Source organism: Vigna umbellata, chromosome 8 (assembly GCF_029865625.1).
Source record: "Vigna umbellata cultivar VRB3 chromosome 8, Vumbellata_1.0, whole genome shotgun sequence".
In the NCBI taxonomy this organism is placed as follows: Eukaryota; Viridiplantae; Streptophyta; class Magnoliopsida; order Fabales; family Fabaceae; genus Vigna; species Vigna umbellata.
Window position 1 is genome coordinate 28,624,421 of NC_142172.1, and position 21,035 is coordinate 28,645,455.

At 35.3% G+C, this 21,035-nt stretch overlaps 2 protein-coding genes across 3 annotated transcripts; one reads left to right on the forward strand and one right to left on the reverse strand.

Moving 5' to 3' along the window:
* Positions 1–3,793: 3,793 nt before the first annotated feature.
* Positions 3,794–6,687, reverse strand: LOC148194392 (uncharacterized). Of its 2 annotated transcripts, none has more exons than XM_088095801.1 (9): positions 6,507–6,687; positions 6,355–6,419; positions 6,198–6,259; positions 4,989–5,945; positions 4,817–4,901; positions 4,627–4,716; positions 4,336–4,539; positions 4,071–4,237; positions 3,794–3,989 (listed from the first exon to the last, which is right to left on the reverse strand). In XM_088095801.1, the coding sequence occupies exons 1-9, from the start codon at positions 6,661–6,663 to the stop codon at positions 3,794–3,796; spliced, it is 1,983 nt and encodes a 660-aa protein (XP_087951927.1). In that variant the 5' UTR covers positions 6,664–6,687. The 2 variants fall into 2 exon arrangements, with proteins under 2 accessions (XP_087951927.1, XP_087951926.1); XM_088095800.1 differs by having other exon boundaries at positions 3,794–4,002; positions 4,135–4,237; positions 6,507–6,663.
* Positions 6,688–7,462: 775 nt separating this feature from the next.
* On the forward strand, positions 7,463–20,005 carry LOC148194393 (uncharacterized). The gene is made up of 8 exons (XM_088097214.1): positions 7,463–7,802; positions 14,845–14,993; positions 15,770–16,000; positions 16,142–16,173; positions 16,294–16,506; positions 17,207–17,390; positions 17,536–17,609; positions 19,735–20,005. The coding sequence occupies exons 1-8, from the start codon at positions 7,463–7,465 to the stop codon at positions 20,003–20,005; spliced, it is 1,494 nt and encodes a 497-aa protein (XP_087953340.1).
* Positions 20,006–21,035: the final 1,030 nt, after the last annotated feature.

The window sequence follows — 21,035 nt, forward strand, 5'->3', positions numbered from 1 at the left end:
TCTCAGTTATAAATCACATATTTTTTGCTTATTTCATAGTCTATGAAGCATTGTGTAACTATTGTGGCTTTTTGTTACATGTTTACTGGCTTTATTGCAAACTTGCACATATTTTTTGTGTTATTTCATAGTGTATGAGGCATTGTGTAAATATTGTGGTTTTTATTACTTGTTTGTTGGCTTTATTACAGGCTTGTATTAGCATATGCTTCCAAAAACAATTAGTGGAGTTCACAAGCACGGTTGGAAGTTGATGGACAAATTTATGATCACCAAAATATGATGTCACAAACTTGTTGAACAATCGGCAAGTATGACCAAATCGTTTCAAGTAATAAACTCGGTAAGACCAAGTATCGTTCTCCCAAAGGACTCACGGCCTAGTTTAGTTGTGTGGTTCGTTGATTAGCTAAGACTTAAGAACGAAATATTTGGATGTTTAATATGCAAGACACAAAATAAACATGTATGCATGAGTTTTGATCAATGGCAAAAGCAAAAGACAAGCACTTTCAATGAAATATATATATATATGAATATGTTGTTGGGGGTCAATTTCATCTTATCCACTCTCATATATTTTAGGAATTCAACATTCAATTCATCATTGTTAATGCCACTCTCTAAATTACCTTTCAAGAAGGCTTCTCCCTAATTACGAGTTCATACGATTCCTAGCATTCCTAATAATTAGTTTATTTAGCACAGGAGCTTAAGGCAACCAATATACTTATTGGGAGAAATTCCCCGGATCTAGACTTCCCCGTACGTTCCCGTATCGACAAAATCAATAATCATGCATTGAATGAGTTAAACAAAGCAAGCATTAAGCAAAGAGGAAAAACCCTAACTAATGATGAAAGAAAGCATAAATCTTAGATTAAGATGCAAGCACAAATTCCATATATGAGAGCTTTAAAAGATTACATTGATTCCTCAACAAACATACAAGGTTTAGTTCACCATATTCATGGTGAACCTAGATGAACAATAATGAAAGAATGAAAGAGATAGAAAAACCCGAGAAAGAGAAGAGGAGAGCTGTCACCATCTCCCAATCTACCCCAAGAGGTGGAAGAGAGAGTGTTTGCTTCGTTTCTGCCAAAGATACCAACCCTAAGACATCTAGGTCTTTAAATAGGACATAAAAATAATAGAAAACGGGTCCAGGCCCAAACAGATCATAAAATCGCAGAAAACTGGCCCAAAACTCGTATGGTTGACTTTTTCCGTATTCTGGTTGACTGATTGACTTTTTGGTTGACTGGTTGACTGGTTGACTTTTCTGGTTTCTGGTTGACTTTTCTGATTCCATCTCTCTCCTTCTTCACTTCTTTCACTAAATTCACCTTAAAACCTGCACAAAAACACTGAAATCAAGCATAAACCTGTCCAGCTCTCTTATTTATGAAAATATGGATAAAAGCATGATTTCAAGCTAGTTTCTAAGTGTAAAGGTTGCTTTTTGTGTCAATTTTAAGCATGAAAATAACAGTTTTTCAACTGTTATCAGAAGTACCTACCAAAAAGGAAAAGCATCAGAAACCTCAACAAACTCAACAAGAAACTAAAGCAAGATGATGTTTTGTAGTGAATTTGTTTAAGTCATCAGCATTAGTTCATATGTTTTCAATTGGTCTAGTTGTATTTTATCATGCTAGATTTTTTAGTCAATCTTGCAATGTTCTTTAAACATTTTGTATTTTTTTATATTTACATTGTAATTGTCAATGAATTTACATTATCTTAAATTATTAATAAAATTAATTTTTATTACTTTTTGTGTATTTTACAATTTTATATATTTTATTTATTTCTTATTATAGAAAACAAACTTCATTAAATCAAGAAATTATGAATGTAGGTAGGAAATTATAAATAAAGGAGGCTTGAAACCTCCATAAAATAAGTCACTAATAGAAGAGGTTAAAACCCTTCACAAAAAAACCTCTATAATATAACTATAAAAATCCTTGCAAATTAATAGCTACGACTCTTACTGCGGGGCTGCGGAGGGAAAAAACCTCTGTAAAATGGAAAAATAACCTCCACTGAATAACGGCTTTTTTTTGTAGTGTATTTGCATGTTTTTGGTCTAAATAGGGAGTTTTTGAGTAGTGAATTTCCAAAGGAGTATATTTGTATTCAAACTGGTTTAGACTCCTAGCTTTCAAATTTTTGGAGTAGAAGGAATATAAGTGAGTTTGAGTATAGTTTAGGATTAATTTACATTTGTGTTTTATGGTTGTTTGTGGTTGAGATTCTTTAACATGTGCTGATGAGTGATAACAAATATAAGCATTTTTAGTGGTTCTAAGTATTAATGCAGCTGTGTGAACTGTAATGCTAAAACCTATCTTTACACATGAATGTGTGCTTGGATGAATCTAAGCATGTTACATCCTTTGGGAAAGCTAAATTATGCGCATTAACCATGTGGTTGTTTTACTATTATTATTGTTATACTTCTATTATTACTATTATTTTTCCAGCACTGCTCAAGATTGTGTACTCCATATTCCATGCTATGTTGTTCACTTTTTAAAATACCTTATTAGCATTTTGTTACAAGGTTACTGGCATCATCCTCAGGGGAATTTTCCTCCTAAGGAAGAAAGAAATTGATTGGTTTTATGAGCTGCTGCAATATATCCTGATGGTATGGAGCTGTCTTTTCATCTAATTTTCTGGTGCATTAAGTTTGAATAATTGCCATGCATAATAAGGTTTCCTTTTAATGATTCGAGGAGGTTTGACTTATTTGATGTATGAAATTATGTGGCAGTTTTGTATTATTCTATATTCTTTTAATAATTTGATGTTTTCCGTTGTAGCTTTGCATAATCTCATATTTGACTTGATTTTGATTTCTGGCTTTCTGCTCATCAGAATCTTGACTTTTAAGTTTTAAGTCGTTGATATTGGTGCATTTTGTCTCATGTCAGCTTGGGAGCCATTTAGAGATCTTATTCCTGAAAGTGAGAGAGGATGTTTCGTTGATGCCTATAATAAGAGATTAAACTCCAATGATATCGAAACTCAGGTTAGTGTCTCGGTGGTTTTCTTATCTCAGCATGCCTTTCTGCATCTTGTCCTCCCATAATCATAACAAGACTTCTTTAAATACTAGTTTGGTTTCAGAGCTTCTGCTCCCTCTTTTTGGCCTTAACTCTTGTTAGAACTAGTTTAGAAATCTATGCTTTACAATATTACCATGTTTCCAACATATCCTCAAATATGAAATGAGGAATAATGAGCTTATCTATGAGTATGTTACCTGACTGGATTGTCTAGAGTGGCTTTCTTGCACATATTGAAACGTTCAATGCCACTGCACACGGGGTTTTCTATTTGACTGAGGAGGTTTTCTATATTGAAATGACACCAAAAAGAATTAATGTTATTCACAAATCAAAACTTAAGCAAACAGTACAAATGAATCGTGTGTCTGAACTTACAATTACCACATTTTAATGCTGTGGTAACAAAAAAAAGTTCTCTCCACCTTATCTAAAAAAATAAAAATATAAAAAGGAATAGTACAAATGAATCGTGTGTCTGAACTTGCAATTACCACATTTTAATGTTGTGGTAACAAAAAAAAGTTCTCTCCACGTTAACTACGTCTACAAAAAATAAAAATAAAAAAAAGAATTGTACAAATGAATCGTGTCTGAACTTACAATTACCACAAATTTTAATGCTGTGGTAACAAAAAAAAGTTCTCTCCACGATAACTAAAAATTCAATGATGATATTGAACAACGCCATTCCGTCCCCAATGAATAATTTCTCAAGTGTGTTTCCTGTTGATGCAATCCTTTGGCACATGTAGACGGTGAAACTTTGGTTCGATAGGAACAGTTAATGCCTTCCTATCCCAAGAACGTGGCTTTGCTGCCTTTGGCTTCACAATACCTGATGGCTTTTCGATAATAACACTGAGTTTTGTTGCAATGACAGCCTTTTCTTTCTTCCTTGCTAAAGCACTGCAATAGACATTTCCATTGTAATCAAAGTTGCTTACTACAAACACAACATGTAATCAAAGTAATCTGACTATTACTTACCTCAGAGGCCTCAGAACTTTACGCTGCGTCATTTCGGATTTTCTTTTGAATTTATCATTCACATCATTGGGTTTCTGAAGTTTAGTACGAGGACAACTTTTATAAGGTGTTGTAGCAGATAATTCACGTTGCACCTTGGAGCGGGAGTTGTCTATTTGAATGCCACCCTGCGTAACATTTTGGGAAGTCTTCAGTCACTGTCTAAAACACTGTTTATGCTATAAAATATTTATAGGTGAACATGTTCTTCTGTGCATGAACTTACAGATTGATTTTCCTGCGTTTTTGGGCGTGATTTCTCATCACAACTGCTATAATAATCAGTGTCTGATTCACTTTTTGGAACTGAACTCACTCGGTTTACAATCTGATGTTTCCCCATTGCCATCCCACCACCTTTAACTGCGGTTTCTTTTAAAGGTGAGAGAAATTTTCTATCCAAGTTTGCTTCTTTGAGAATTCCCCTTTCCTGCAGCATCAAATAATAACACTTGATTAAAATAAATTGTTTTTTAACAATAAATAAACTTAAACACAATCCCCTTCCCTTACTTACATCAGTTCTCAGCTTAAAAGGCTTAGGGTTTGTGGGCTTTAATTTTCTGTACTTCACAACAGGACAAGCAGTTGTGGTCGATGAAGATTTCTGTTTTAAGGTCAAAATCACAAACGTTATATACACAGTCAAATCATTCAATAAAGTGGGACTGAAAGTAATCATTAATCTATAACTAAGACCACCAGACCTTTTGTGTTTTTCTCGAATCATCCTCATGCTTGCTCCCAAGAATAGCCTTCTTTTTGGGCACGTCGTTATCGGTACTCATCTCTCTGCAGCCGCCAAGAATTCATTGATTACACCAATTTTAAGAAAACAGTGCACAGTCAAACATTTTTGAGAGAAATCAAATTCCTTACATATTTTCATGAACCATTGAAGCATTTTCTTTGTCATCAGAACAAGCCAATGATTTTTCTTCAGCCTTTCTCATGGTGGATTCGGAAACTTTTCCCTTTGCAGAAACCGAGTTCCTCATCTCTTCATTTTCACTCCTTTCTGCAGTCATCTTTTTATTGTTGGAATTTGACAGTGAGGTAGTGTCACATTCCGAAGCTTCTGACAAAACTTGAACTATAACTAAGCTCTCCCCTCTTGTTGGTTCTTGGGAAATTACATCTCCAAGAGATAGTTCAGCACCACTCGCTGAAGTTCCTGATTCATGGCATCCTTCTAGAGAACCACATCTAGATTTCTCATCTATCTCCATATCATTAGAGTCATTTTGATGAGGCTTAGCAACCTGTCGCTTCTGAGTGCCTTTCTTCTCCTTCAAACTTGACATTGAGTTAGTTTCTGGTTGCTTACGGTTATTAGAACTCAAGGAATCAAACACACGGCTCTTAACTTCTCTTCCCCTCGTTCGCTTTTTGGAGGCAGTCACTGGCAAAGAGTTTCTTCCTTTTTCTTCAGACTTCTTGACTCCGTTGAGTTCAAGCTTTTTCATTGCTGAACACAGTGCTCTCATTGGTGTTTTTAATTCCATAGAACTCTTGATCTTTATGACCTTCTTAGGCGAGTGAACAACAGGAGCCTTAGACACCACTCTGCTCTTAGGCACACCGACGGTTAACACTTTCTTGCTCTCAACACTTCTAAACGGTTCTACATTGGAAACCTTCTTTTGATTATTCCTTGGAGTGGTCAAGGCCTTGGCCACCGGAGGAGATGGCCTCACCTTAGGGGTTGCTGCAACCTTAGAAAGAGGTTTAACTTGGACGTTCTTGTCGGTCATCTTGAGTGATGATGACGAAATAAAGTTCATCCTTGACACCCTTGACTTTGCAGCAGCTGTATGGGGGCACTTCAAATTTGCGCTGAAAGAAGTAACCAAACATCACTCATAATGATGAAAACGTTCTTGAAGATATTAAAGAAGGAAAACTATACGTTGACAACCACACCATTTAACAATCATGAAGGAAAACTATAATAATGAAAGATGATAGATTTTTAACAGGTAAAAACTACCACAATAACTTTTTTTTAATTAAAGAATGTTTTCCAGTTACAAGTTCCACATTGATGAAGGTGATACAAACTAGTTTCTTGGTTTAAGGATGCGCTACCTTGCTTCTTTTTTTTTCAAAGCTTTTCTGAGGCGTACATTGGGACCTCTTGCAGCCATAACCTGAAAATCCAAGATCCATTCACCCAATCACCATCATATTTATGTCCATAAATAGAGTGAACGAAACAAAGATGAAGAAGAAAAGACCAACTAACCCTAAGAATAAACTTCTTGTAGATAGTTTCAGAATCCAACTCTTGCTCATGCTTTCGGTCACATCCTATTATTAGAAAAAGTCATGTCATTGGTAACCAAAGAAGACGAAAAAGATTTGGAATAAGATCAAAGAAGTGAGAAGTTAAACTACCAACACGTGAGCAGAACCAGTGGCTGTCATCGCCGGGACGGCAAGAATCAGGTGCGGTGAAATCCACGAACTTGGGAGCTTCAAAGTTCTCGAAGAAGTCATCGTTTATTTCTATATCATCTTCGATTATTGGTATGCAGTACTGAGTTTCTGCCATATCCTTTCTTTTCTTCTCTTCCTTTCTTTTCTTCTCTTCGGAGCGTCTTGTTTTTGCTTTCGTTAATATTGTGTGGGATTGTAGTAAGGTAAGTTGCTTTTATAGCCGCCAAGAAACAAAAATGGTTAACCAGCCGTTATGCATTTCCACAGTCATGTGACAAGTATACGAGAAATTATTATTTGTATTTATTATGTATGAAAGGTGAATTTAAAATTTAGTTTTAAGTTATTTTGAAAAAAAACACACATTGATGATTTTGTACGTGGTGATTAATAATTTTTGTATTGAGTTTTCCTATAACGGCTAGATTATTGTCAAAAGACAATAATCAGTATTGTCCCCGTTTTCCCAAGAGCTCTATATATAGAGCTCTCCCTCTTTCATTTGTAATATTGTAAAACAAACAGATATATATGCTATTACAGAGAATGAATAAAGTACGTATTTTTCTTACTTTTCACGAAGCCTCTGTGCAGATCGCGTCCCACTTTCTCTAAACATCCATGGGTCCGTCGCTGTGCAGAGTGTTGCTCCACTTCTCTCTCTAGCTTCTCGAAGAGTCTCTCTTTCAATAGGGACGAAGGGTGTACTCTGCCAGCAACGTCTTTCAATAGACACTTTATCTCACTCGCGGGCCTCCAAGCCAATTGGGCCTCTCTCCTCTCAGACATGCATTTGGCCATATTTTAATATGGTATCAGAGCAGGTTTAATACCTACTTTGCTTCCGCTGCCTCTGTTATCATTCTTGATATCTTTTTGGATTGTTTCTTGGCCCCTTCTTGCTTCCTACCGTAATGGATCACATGGATCAATCCGCTAAACCTACCAGCCCTTTCTATCTGCATCCTGAGGAGAATCCTGGTCTTACTCTCATTTCTCAAGTTCTGAACGAAAACAATTACTCTTCTTGGAGCAGAAGCATGAGGGGGGCTCTGCTTTCAAAGAATAAAATCAAGTTCATTGATGGGTCAATCAAGAAACCTCAAAGCAATGAGGTTTTGTTAGACCCTTGGGAGAGATGTAATATGATGGTCCTTTCTTGGATTATAAAGACTCTTTCTCCACAGATTGCAGAGAGCGTGATATATGTTGAAGAAAGGAGCTATGGGATTATAAAGACTCTTTCTCCACCAGGTCAGCATCAATGCTGCCTTTAACTCTTTTACCCCTAAGCAAATGCATAAACTCCTCAAAATGATAGAGAAGGTTGATGAACCCGCTCACAAGATCAACCAGATGCAGAGAGATAGCATAAAGGACAAACAAGGTATCTCTTCTTGGATCCTTGACACCGGGGCCGCATACCATGTGACCCATGATAAAAGAAACTTTGTTACCTTTCATAAAATCAAACCTATCTCTATCAGACTGCCAAGTAATACCATTATTATTGCTGAACATGCAGGACCTGTCCAATTTTCTAAGAATTTTGTTATTTTTAATGTTTTATATATACCTGATTTTTGTTTTAATCAGATTTCTGTCCAAAGTCTCGTCAAGGACTTAAACTGCAGTCTAACATTTTCTTTTGAGATTTGTGAGATAAGGGAGAATTCTACGTTGATGATGATTGGGTATGCTAACCTTTGCAAAGGCCTCTATTATCTACAAGGCTTTCCTAATCCGATCAAAATTTTATTTCAAAGTATGCTTTCTCTTATGAACATGTTGATGTAAATTTGTGGCACTTTAGGTTAGGCCATCCTAGACACAAAACTGTTAAACAGATATGTTAGAAGTTCCCTTATGTGCAAATGGGTCCTGATATTATGTGTGATGCTTGCCACCATGCTAAACAACATATACTGCCTTTTCCTATAAGTATTTCTTTAATTGTTGAATGTTTCGAAATGATTCACTGTGATATATGGGCCCACTTTCCACTTCCTCTGTTCACGGTCATAGGTATTTTCTTACTATAGTTGATGACTATAGTAGACATACTTGGGTTCACTACTACAAAAAAGTGCACAGATAGCGCTTTTTTTTTATCATAGATAGCGCTTAAAAGCGCTATCTATGGCAACACTATCTATGGCAGCGGTATCTATTAATAGATAGCGCTTCTAAAAAAAATGCTATCTATTGGTGTCTGACAATAAATAGCACTTTTTTAAGAAAGCGCTATCTATTACTGTCTAAAAATAGATTGCGCTTGTTTAAATAAGCGCTATCTATTGTTAGACAACAATAGATAGCGCTTATTTAAAAAAGCGCTATCTATTGTCAGACAACAATAGATAGCGCTTATTTAAAAAAGCACTATCTATTAGTCTAAACTTTTTTCAAAAAATTAATTTTAAAAAAAGAAAATTTAATAAAATATCTCAAAAACAAATCAAAAGAAAATATAAAATATTAGTTTTATTATGTTTTAACATGTGATATTTATTGGTTCTATTATAAAAAAGAACTATAAAATATTAAAAAAAATATGAGAAAGACAAATGTCTCAAAGAATGTTTATTAATATAAAAAATGACTATTTGTACAATAATATTTCAAATATAAACATATATTCTATCCGTACCTATAAGCATTACATACCATAACATAACCTATAAGTATGTACTAATTACATGTAAACATTAATCTTCCCTAACTTCAATGATTTGACTGTCACGATATTGTTGATATCTGTAACTAAAAAAATACTGCAAAAAAGAAAAATAGTATAAAATTAGTCAATTAAATTTTTACTAAAAAAAATTATTATGACAATGAAGCAAAATATGAAAGAAATGCGTAAAAACAGAAGCAAAATATATTCAGGCAAGTTTAAAATGACTAAAGAAATATTTGTCAAACCAGAATTTGTAATGTAACTCTCTAAACATGTTTTAAATGCTACAAGACTATTGAAAACTATGCTAACTACTAAAAATAACAGAAATAAAAATTTACCTATGAAAACCAAAAAAAAGCAAAATAAGACAAGATCCAATGCTACCTTCAAAACACCAAAAAAACATTAAACAAGTTCCTTCAACTTTAAAACAGTAAGCAAGTTATAAATGATAAAAGAGCACGTTATAACAATTATCTATTCTAGAAAACTAAAAATGCAAAATATCACTATACGTACCTAGAAAACAAGCTAAAACTTAGTCAAAACAGGAAAACAACTAACAAATCCTAGAATCAACGATTAAAAACTAACCAAACTAATTCCTAAAGTTTTGAACAACCAACTAAGACTAGAACTAAAGCTAACTAGTTATTAAGACTAAAAATGTATAATTTAACTATAGTACCATATTCTAACTAAAAGAAAATTGACTGAACTAGCAAAATTCAATTACAGAAACAAAACTACAATCAAGCTAGACTAAACAAATTGATTTAATCAAATATAAAACTGTACATAAACCAATCTACCTATTATCTAGAAGAAATAAAATATGGTATCTAAACTAACTCATTCTATCAAAAACAGATACTAAAAAAGTAAAAGTAAAATTGACGAAGTGAAGCTGTGGTGAACTTCTAATGTGAAATTAATGCTTGATTGATCAAGATTGGCACCATTAGTAACATAGAAGTCATCCAATAGTAAGAAAAAATTAGGCCCACGATTAGTGATGCACTGCAAGATAATATATTGAGTACAAAAGGTACAATATTTATCAATTATCAAGTTGTTATATACTAACCTTGGTGGAGCTGTAAGGAGTTCTGCCTCTGCCATGCACAACACGATACATTAGTACAATTTAGAGATGAAAGCAACAACAGAAAATTGCACAGATAATAATAAATACTTTACAGCCCAATAAGATCAATATAGCTTAAGCAAAAACGTATTCCATCCTTGGACATTTGTCAAGAACATCCACACCATCTGAAATAGCCTTCTCATATGCTAAGTCAGTACAAGAAGGATTAGTCTCCACTTGCTCCATATCTTGGAATAACCAAAGTGTTAACTGAAACATGAACAAAATGAATGTATGTGGTTCACAATGATGTAATCTCCACTAGCATAAAGGTATTATGAAATGAATTTACCATGAATACACTAAAGAACAAGATGAATACATAATTATAGAAGCATAAAAGCACATAATCATAAAAGCAAAAAAGCATTGATTTTAACACACTTTTCCTTGGAGTACTGAGGCCTATGTGAGCAAAGCAGTCTACATAAGAAGAATAGAAATCAGTAATCATTTAAGGGGGGAAATTTTATACTCACGCCTATATGTACTCTAAAACATTGGAGGAGATAACTTGCCTCGGAAACACTTTTTCAACTACATGTCGGGGTATATAGTTGAATCTATAATGATTGAAACATATATTTCAAAGTTATTAAAGTTCAAACTTCATTATCTTAACGTCATTAGTAAGGATCAACTTATCAAAGTTGAAACGATAAATTAAAAGACAACATATCTAAAATTGTTTCTTTATCTGATAACATATGACTAGTTTCTGGACTAAATGATCATGATCTATTGGGCTATTGGACATAGTAAATTCCATACAAAAGAATAAGAAAGTATACCACAAACATTTTTTCACAAGTATATTATAGCCTCCAATGGATGAGAAGGAAAGCTCAACCTATTTAATCCTTGGAATCAGCTTCTACACAAGATGCAAAGAAAACAACTAGGTGCCTGGAAGTTAAGAATTTGAGAGTCCAAGTTATCTTTTATAACAATAAGAATAACATAAACTTATCTTGAATAAATATTCATTAAATAGAATAATATAGGATTTACATTATCGAACAACAATAGTTCAAAGAAACAAAGTTCATTTGTGAAGACTATTAAAGAATGCATGCATACCAGCACTGCTATAATTAAAGGAGCTTGATTTTCCATGGCTTAAAACTTTAAATCATGAAAACCTGAAAAGCCAACAAATTGCTTAATGAGATTATAAAAATCTCTTATTGGATAATGAATAAAGAAGCTTTGACTCAATGAACACGGTCTTAACATACCATCGAGTATAACATTGCCAATACACCCACCATAATGAGATTATAGGTTATTATCTTCATGTAGATAAAAGGTCAAGATTGATGAAATAAAAACAAGTTACGTTGAGATCTTGGATTTTGTTAGAGGAAACGAATAAGAGAGCAAATATATTGCTTTATTTCAAACAAATGAAAAGTAGATTTTATCAACCCTTGAAGATAACCTTCACTTTATAATGAGATCCAGAGCCACTGTCACTATAGTACAATATATACAAATGAATTAAAGAAACAATAATTGGACTTTAACTTCGAATCACATTTAAAATATACTTCATGAGTTAGTACCCACACACCATAATCTATGTTTTGTAATGTATGGGAGAAAACAAAACTCATATTACACCTTTCATTTTCTTTATATTTTGGTTGACAAAAGTAATAATACATTTATTAGAAAATGAGAAAATTTACCTCATAATCAACCCCTTGAATATAGATGCAGTTCGGGTCTATTGTTGAGAAAGCCAACCCTTTTATCTGCAGTATTAATGAAATCAATTACAGTCATCTGTGGCTGCAATAAACAACAACTAACACAATAATAACATCAACAGTAACCTTATCTTAGTAAGTGAAATCAACTATATGGAATAAGCTCCGAGAAGAACCCCAAACGAACACGCTATGGACTCCTTCGAAGCTCCCTCAAAGAGTGAAACGCAGCGGAATGATACGAATCCAAGAGCAAATGAACCAAAACTGTGAATGAAGCAAGGAAACCCTAAATCGAACGGTGAAAGAACCTTAAAACACTAGGTTAACCGATTAAACGGTGGAAAGTGTTTAATCGGAGCAAAAGAGGATTTAAACGGTTAAAATCAAAGAAAAAGATGAAAGATGAGGGAAACCCTAGCGGAGGCCATAGATCGAAGAACTCATCGGTGAAGATGGTGTTTCTAAGGCCGAAATAGCTGAGATAAAGTAGAAATGTGAGGAGAAAAGGTGGATATGTGAAGAACTGTGGTTGTTGCAGGAGAGAGAAGCAACACGAAACTGAGAGAAGCAACATGAAACTGAAAATGAGGTGCAAGCACTGACGCAAGCACAATGAAGATGTGGCAAAGGAGACCGCTGACGCGAGCAGAATGAAGATGTTGCAAAGGAGAGCGTTGACTCGAGGGCCTTTAACGACACCATCACTTCTCTCTCCAGAACTTCTGGCGAAGCATTAAACCTAGCCACGACCGTACTAATTTCTTGAAGGAGGCTGGTTTCCTAAACCCTTATAGGTGACCGCAATTGCTGAACTTTGGCCGGCCGATGAGCAATGATGGGGAAGACAACGCAATAATGACTTGCTCCACTAAGAACTATTAGGTTTGATAAATGTAATGCAGGTTTGGGATCAATGCAAAGTGAAATTTGAGAGCAAGCACGAAGTAAAATTTAGAGGCAAATCGAAATTGAAATTTGGGGATGAATTTGTACTTAAGTGAAACTGAAAATTTAGGAGGGGGAAGAAAATTTTGGAAAATACGAGAGTAAATAGGAAAAAGGGGGAAATTTTGAAAAATATAAGAGTAAAAAGATGCTGAAATAAAAAGAAGCTCGAAAACGTAAAAACACTCCGACGAAGAGGGATTGAAAACCTCTTTTCAAATCAGTTTTAATAGTATATTTAAAAAAATGTTATTTATGGTAACATAATATATAGCGATTTTTTTAAAAATGCTATCTATTATTCTATGAATTAAAAAAATAATATTAAATAATTATATATAGCGTTTATTTAAAAAAAACTATATCTATTGTCATAGTTATAGATAATGCTTTTTTAAATAAGCGCTATCTATTCTTCCACACATTAATAGATAGCGCTTATTTAAAAAAGCGCTATCTATAGCTAATTTTGTAGTAGTGGTTTTTTTAATGAATAATAAAGATCAAACAAGGGATCTGTTGCAAAATTTTATTGTGAGAATTAAAAACCAGTTTGATAAAATGATTAAGACTATTAAGACCGACAATGGACCTGAATTTAATTGTGTTAATATGTATGATTTGTATGGCATTAATCACCAAAAGAGTTGTGTTGAAACCCCTGAACAAAATTCTGTCGTTGAAAGAAAACACCAACACATACTTAATGTGACTCGCAGTCTCCTTTTTCAATCTAATATGCCCAATGCCTATCGGTCCTATGCTGTGAGTCATGCTGTTTACCTAATAAATAGGTTGCCTTCCCCATTCTTAGTAACAAGACTCCTTATGATCTGGTCTATAATGTTCCTCCGACTTACTTGAGTCTCAAAGTCTTTGGGTGCTTATGCTTTGCCTTTACCCTTGAAAACAACATAAGTAAGCTTAATCCAAGAGCCAGAAAAGGGATTTTCCTTGGCTACAAAGGTGGTGTCAAAGGCTACATTGTTCTTGATGTCAGCACTAAGAAACTCTTCATAAGCAGAAACGTGGTCTTTTATGAAGACATCTTTCCCTACAAAGACCGTTGAGACAGTAGGGAAATTGCTGATAATGCAAAAGAGTATTTCTCATCCTCCTTTTCTGTCATCTTGAGTTCCTATGGTATCTTACATCAGTGTACTTGTTCTCATATACCGCAACAAAATGGTATAGCAGAACGAAAAAATAGACACTTGGTTGAAATTGCTCGTACCCTTTTGCTTTGTGCCCATATTCCTGTCCATCATTGGGGGATGTCATCTTAACTGCATGTTATCTTATTAATAAGATGCCCTCCTCCTCTCTTGATAATAAAGTCCCTTTCTCCATTTTGTTTCCTAATGTTCCTCTCTTTCATACATCTCCCCGAGTGTTTGGCTGTGTATGTTTTGTTCATGACATGTCTCCAAGTCTAGATAAACTCTTCGCTCGCGCTTTCAAATGTGTCTTTTTAGGCTATTCTCAACTTCAAAAAGGATATCGGTGTTACTCTCCTGAAATTAAGAAGTATTACATGTCGGCCAATGTCACATTCTTTGAACAGACTTCTTACTTCTCTCCATCTGTTCAGGATGTTTCTATCCTCCAGCAGGTCCTTCCTATTCCAATGGTTGAGTCAAATAGCTCCACTGTCTCTGTCATTCCAAGTCTTGATCACAATCTTTCTACACCTGTCGCCCTTCTATTTTTCTCTTTTATCCTTAGTGTCCTTTGTTGTTATACCCAAGAATGTGAAAGAAGCACTTGATCATCCTGGATGACGACAAGTTATGATTGCAGAAATGCAGGCTCTTGACCACAGTAATACTTGGGAACTGGTGCCCCTTTCCCCAGGCAAAAAGGCGGTTGGTTGTCGATGGGTGTATGAAGTTAAAGTCGGCCCTGATGGTGAAATTGATCGGCTCAAAGCTCGGCCTTTTTTGCAAAAGGTTATACTCATGTTTATGGTCTTGATTATTGTGACACTTTCTCTCATGTAGCCAAGATGACTACTATTCGCCTCTTATTTGCCATGGCAGCCATTCGTCATTGGCCACTTCATCAATTGGATATCAAGAATGCCTTCCTACATGGTGATCTTGAGGAAGAAGTTTATATGGAGCAACCTCCTGGGTTTGTTGCTCAGGGAGAGTCTGGTATGGTATGCAAATTGCATCGATCTTTATATGGCCTCAACCAATCCCCACGTGCTTGGTTTGGAAAGTTTAGCTCCATTGTTCAAAAATTTGGGCTAAAACACAGTGAAGCAGACCATTCAGTTTTTTACTGTCATTCTTCTCTCGGAAAATGTGTTTACTTAATAGTATATGTTGATGATATTGTTGGAATATCTCAACTAAAAGAGTACTTGTGTAGACATTTTCAAACCAAGGATCTTGGAAGTCTCAAATACTTATTAGGCATTGAAGTAGCGCAATCAAAAAGATGGAGTTGTAATCTCCCAAAGGAAGTATGCTCTTGATATATTACAAGAAACATGCATGATTGATTGTAGACCGGTAGACAGTCCCATGGACCCAAACCAGAAATTAAGGATATAAGAAGGTGAATTATTCTCCGATCTAAAGAGGTATAGCAGGCTGGTTGGAAAACTTATTTATCTCATTATTACAAGGCCAGATCTATCCTTTGCAGTTGGAGTGGTTAGTCAGTTCATGCAGGCTCTATGTGTTGACCATTGGAATGCTCTTATTCGCATTCTAAGGTATGTAAAGAAGACTCCCGGGCAAGGATAGAGAAGGTGGATGAACCCACTCACAAGATCAACCAGATGCAGAGAGATTGCAAAGAGGACAAACAAGGTATCTCTTCTTGGATCCTTGACACCGGGGCCACAGACCATGTGACCCATGATAAAAGAAACTTTGTTACCTTTCATAAAATCAAACCTATCTCTATCAGACTGCCAAATAATACCATTATTACTGCTGAACATGTAAGGACTGTCCAATTTTCTAAGAATTTTGTTATTTTTAATGTTTTATATATACCTGATTTTTGTTTTAATCTGATTTCTGTCCAAAGTCTCATCAAGGACTTAAACTGCACTCTAACATTTTCTTCTGAGATTTGTCAGATAAGGGAGAATTCTACGTTGAAGATGATTGGGTATGCTAACTTTTGCAAAGGCCTATATTATCTAATGGGCTTTCTTAATCCGGATCAAAATTTTATTTCAAAGTTTGCTTTCTCTTATGAACATGTTGATGTAAATTTGTGGCACTATAGGTTAGGCCATCCTGGACACAAAACTGTTAAACATATATGTGAGAATTTCCCTTATGTGCAAATGGGTCCTGATATTGTGTGTGATGCTTGTCACTATGCTAAACAACATAAACTGCCTTTTTTTAGAAGTATTTCTTTAACTGCTGAATGTTTCGAAATGATTCACTATGATATATGGGGCCCTCTTTCCACTTCTTTTGTTCACGGTCATAGGTATTTTCTTACTATAGTTGATGACTATAGTAGACATACTATGATTTTTTTAATGAATAATAAAGGTCAAACAAGGGATCTGTTGCGGAATTTTATTGTGAAAATTAAAAACCAGTTTGATAAAATGATTAAGACTATTAGGACCAACAATGGACCTAAATTTAATTGTGTTAATATGTATGATTTGTATGGCATTAATCACCAAAAGAGTTGTGTTGAAACCCCTGAACAAAATTCTGTCGTTGAAGGAAAACACCAACACATACTTAATGTGACCCGCAGTCTCCTTTTTCTATCTAATATGCCCAATGCCTATCGGTCCTATGCTTTGAGTCATGTTGTTTACCTAATAAATAGGTTGCCTTCGCCTATTCTTAGTAACAAGACTCCTTATGATCTGGTCTATAATGTTCCTCCTACTTACTTTGAGTCTCAAAGTCTTTGGGTGCCTATGCTTTGCCTCTACCCTTGAAAACAACATAAGTAAGCTTGATCCAAGATCTAGAAAAGGGATTTTCCTTGGCTACAAAGGTGGTGTCAAAGGATACATTGTTCTTGATGTCAGCACTAAGAAACTCTTCATAAGCAGAAATGTGGTCTTTTATGAAGACATCTTTCCGTACAAAGACCGTTGAGACAGTAGGGAAATTGCTGATGGAGAAGGAGATAGAACCACCTCTCTTAATGATCTTCTATGCAGTGGTAACCCTATTGATGATAAGAGACCTAATGAAATGGGTACCAATGATCCAAGAGATATGCAACAGACTATCGCTGACAACAATAGCGGTGACAACATTGCTGATGGTGAAGAAAATCATGGTTGCGGGAGATCTAACAGGGTTAAAAGGACTCCAGGATATCTGAGTTACTATGTGCATCAGGTTAATCAATCCTTATCTATGAAAAATAATTTTAAAACCCCTTATCCCATTTCTGATCTATTATCCTCTGACTCTTTGTCAAAAAAGCACTTGAAGTATACTATGCCCATCACTCCAAATAATGAGCCTTAGTCTTATAATGAAGCAAGCCAAAGGTATGTGTGAGTGGGCAGAAGCGATGCAGAGAGAAATCAGGGCCCTACAAGACAATAATACCTGGTACTTAACACAACTGCCTCCAGGAAAGAAACCCATTGGTTGTAGGTGGGTATACAAAATCAAATATAAGGCTGGTGGCACTGTAGAAAGATACAATCCGCCTGGTGGCAAAAGGATACACTCAACAAGAAGGGATAGACTATTTGGACACTTTCTCTCATGTTGCCAAACTCACTATTGTTGATTGCTTATTGCCCTTGCAGCCTCTAATAATTGGTTTCTACATCAACTTAATATAGACAATGCCTTTCTACATGGGGACCTAAATGAGAAAGTCTACATGGAGCCACCACCCGGTCTAAATATCCATAAAGAGAGTCAGGTTTGCAGGCTTACTAAGTCACTATATGGACTAAAACAAACTAGTAGGCAATGGTATGAAAAAATGTCTTCTTTTCTCATTTCTGTCAACTACATCCAATCTAAATCTGATCACTCTCTTTTTATAAAAAGGACTTCTGCAGATTTTACTGCTTTACTTGTCTATGTAGAAGACATCATATTAGCTAGAAACTCCATGACCGAAATCAACCACATAAAGGCTCTATTGCATAATAAATTCCAAATAAAGAACCTAGGAGAACTCAAATATTTCCTAGGCTTGGAGGTGGCAAGATCTAAAAAGGGAATTCATTTATGTCAGAGAAAGTATTCTTTGCACATCCTTAAGGAAACAGGAATACTGGGATGCAAACCATCCTCTACACCCTTTTTAAGTGATACAAGCTCACTGTAAGAAGACAACTACTTGGATGACCCTGGCCCCTATCGAAGATTGATAGAGGGAAGTTGCTCTATGTCACCAATACCAAACCTGATTTGTGCTTTTCCATTAATCTATTAAGTCAATTTATGAAATCACCCACTAACTATCATTATCGGGCTGTGCTTGTTTTTGCTTTCGTTCTTTGATGCGAATATTGTGTGGGATTGTAGTAAGGTAAGAAGTTGGTTTTATAGCCGCCAATATTTAAAACAAAAATGGTTAAGGAGTCCTTATGATTTCAACATTCATGTGACAAGTAAACATTGAGTGAGAAATTTCTATGTTATACAATATATGTGAGAAATTATTATTTGTATTTATTAAGTATGAAAGGTGAATTTAAAATTTAGTTTTAAGTACGTTATTTTGAAAAAAAACACATGATGATTTTGTTCGCGGTGATTAATAATTTTTGGACAACAATAGTTTTAGGATATTTATCCTATTTTATCATGATTATATTGTGTCAAGGGTTACCTTATTTATCATGATTATATTGTGTCAAGGGTTATCCTATTTATCATGATTATATTGTGTCTAGGATTAACCTATTTATCATGATTATATTGTGTCTAGGGTTATCCTATTTATCATGATTATATTGTGTCTAGGGTTACCCTATTTATCATGTACTTTTGTATCAATTTTTTCTTATAAATAGAGTTTAGGGTTCAATGAAACCCTAAATAGAAGATTGTGAGAGGGATCAATGAAACCCTCTAAAATTATTTTACAGTTTAATTCTCAAGTTGGTATCAGAGCGGGACCCGCTCTGGTTCCTATCTCGTAATATCTGTCCGGCGCCACAGTCTGTCGTCGCCGGCCACCGTCCGTTGCCGGCCACCGTTGTCCATCACTGTCACAGTTTCGTTCGTCTAAACCCTTAGGGTTTTCTTGTTCCTCGCTGGTACTATTCGTCTTCTTCAGAAATGGCGTCTGGCAGTACTTTCTCTTTCTCCGGTAGTCCATCAATTACCTCCGAGAAGCTAAATGGAAAAAATTATCTATCTTGGTCTGCTGCCGTTGAAATGTGGTTCCTTGGCCAAGGACATTATGACCACCTTGAGCGAGATGGAAGCCATGTGCCTACTGAAAAAGTTGATTATTGGAAACAAGCAGATTTTCAGTTGTGTGCCCTGTTATAGCAATCAGCGGAACCCAAACTTCTTGTATCTTTAAGGGCTTTCAAAACTTGTCACTCCTTTTGGAAGAAAGCCCAAAGCCTTTATGCCAACGATATTCAACGTCTCTATGACACTAACTATCATTATCTATTTTGTGCTTTTCCATTAATCTATTAAGTCAATTTATGAAATCACCCACTAACTATCATTATCGGGCTGTGCAATATGTTCTTAGGTACATAAAATCTAAGCCTTTAGAGGGATTGTTCTTTGGAGGCGATTCTCCAGTTCATCTAAAAGCTTTTAGTGACTCAGATTGGGCAACATGTCCAAATACTAGGAGGTCCACTACAGGGTTTTGCGTATTCCTTGGATCATCTCTCGTTTCGTGGAAATCCAAGAAGCAAAGCACCGTTTCCAGATCTTCCACCGAGGCGGAATATCGTGCCCTTACAGCCACTGTATGTGGGATACAATGGCTTCACTATCTCCTACAAGATCTCTAAGTACAAGAAGCGGGAACTCCTGTTCTATATTGTGACAACAAATTGGTGAGACACATAGCCCATAACCAGAGCTTCCACGAAAGGACCAAGCACATAGAGCTTGATTGTCATGTTGTTCGTGAAAAGATACAAGCGAATCTCCTACGACTTCTTCCGGTTCGATCAGATGAATAGCTGGCCGACATCATCACCAAGTTTCCCCATCGTGTGCGGTTCAGATCCATAGTTCCCAAGCTTGGATTAGTGAGCATACACCATCCAGCTTGAGGGGAGGCTATTGAGTTTTCCTATAACGGCTAGATTACTGTCAAAAGACAATAATCAGTATTGTCCCCGTTTTCCCAAGAGCTCTATATATATAGAGCTCTCCCTTGTTCATTTATAATATTGTAAAATAGACAGATATGTATGCTACTATAGAGAATGAATAAAATGCTTATTTTTCTTACCTTTCACGAAGCCTCCGTGCAGATCGCGTCCCACTTTCTCTGAACATCCATGGCTCTGTCGCTGTGTAGAGTGCTGCTCCACTTCTCTCTCTAGCTTCTGGAAGAGCCTTGAGTTCTTTCTCTCTCTATCAATAGGGACGAAGGGTGTACTCTGCCAGCAACGTCTTCCAATAGACACTTTATCTCACTCGTAGGACTCCAAGCCAATTGGGCCTCTCTCCTCTTAGACATGCATTGGACCATATTTTAATATTTTGGACAATAATACGTTAATATATATATATATATATATATATATATGTATATATTAATAATATTTTGATTATGTGTCACGTTTTTTGTTGGGTTGGAATAGATCAATATAACAATAAATAAATAATGAATTAGTGAAAAATGACATATATGTTATGTTAAAATGTTATTAAAAAATGTTTTAAAATGTTATTTTTTTCATATTTTTCATGGATGTTAACTTTGTTATTGGAAATATTTTCATGTGTTATTGTAATTAAGACAGAAAAATAGATGAAAGAATGATAAGAGAAAGGCTCAATGGTTAGTAGAAATAATGTATTAACTGA

Excerpts from the sequence above, each read along its gene's own strand:
- LOC148194392 (XM_088095801.1), bottom strand. The coding sequence starts at position 6,663 with ATGGCAGAAACTCAGTACTGCATACCAATAATCGAAGATGATATAGAA. Across the intron at positions 6,260-6,354 it reads ACAAGAAGTTTATTCTTAGG|GTTATGGCTGCAAGAGGTCC; the intron begins GTTAGTTGGTCT and ends TTGGATTTTCAG. Across the intron at positions 4,717-4,816 it reads ATTCGAGAAAAACACAAAAG|AAATCTTCATCGACCACAAC; the intron begins GTCTGGTGGTCT and ends ACCTTAAAACAG.
- LOC148194393 (XM_088097214.1), top strand. The coding sequence starts at position 7,463 with ATGGATCACATGGATCAATCCGCTAAACCTACCAGCCCTTTCTATCTG. Across the intron at positions 7,803-14,844 it reads AAAGACTCTTTCTCCACCAG|AAATGCAGGCTCTTGACCAC; the intron begins GTCAGCATCAAT and ends TTATGATTGCAG. Across the intron at positions 14,994-15,769 it reads CTCGGCCTTTTTTGCAAAAG|GTATGTAAAGAAGACTCCCG; the intron begins GTTATACTCATG and ends TCGCATTCTAAG.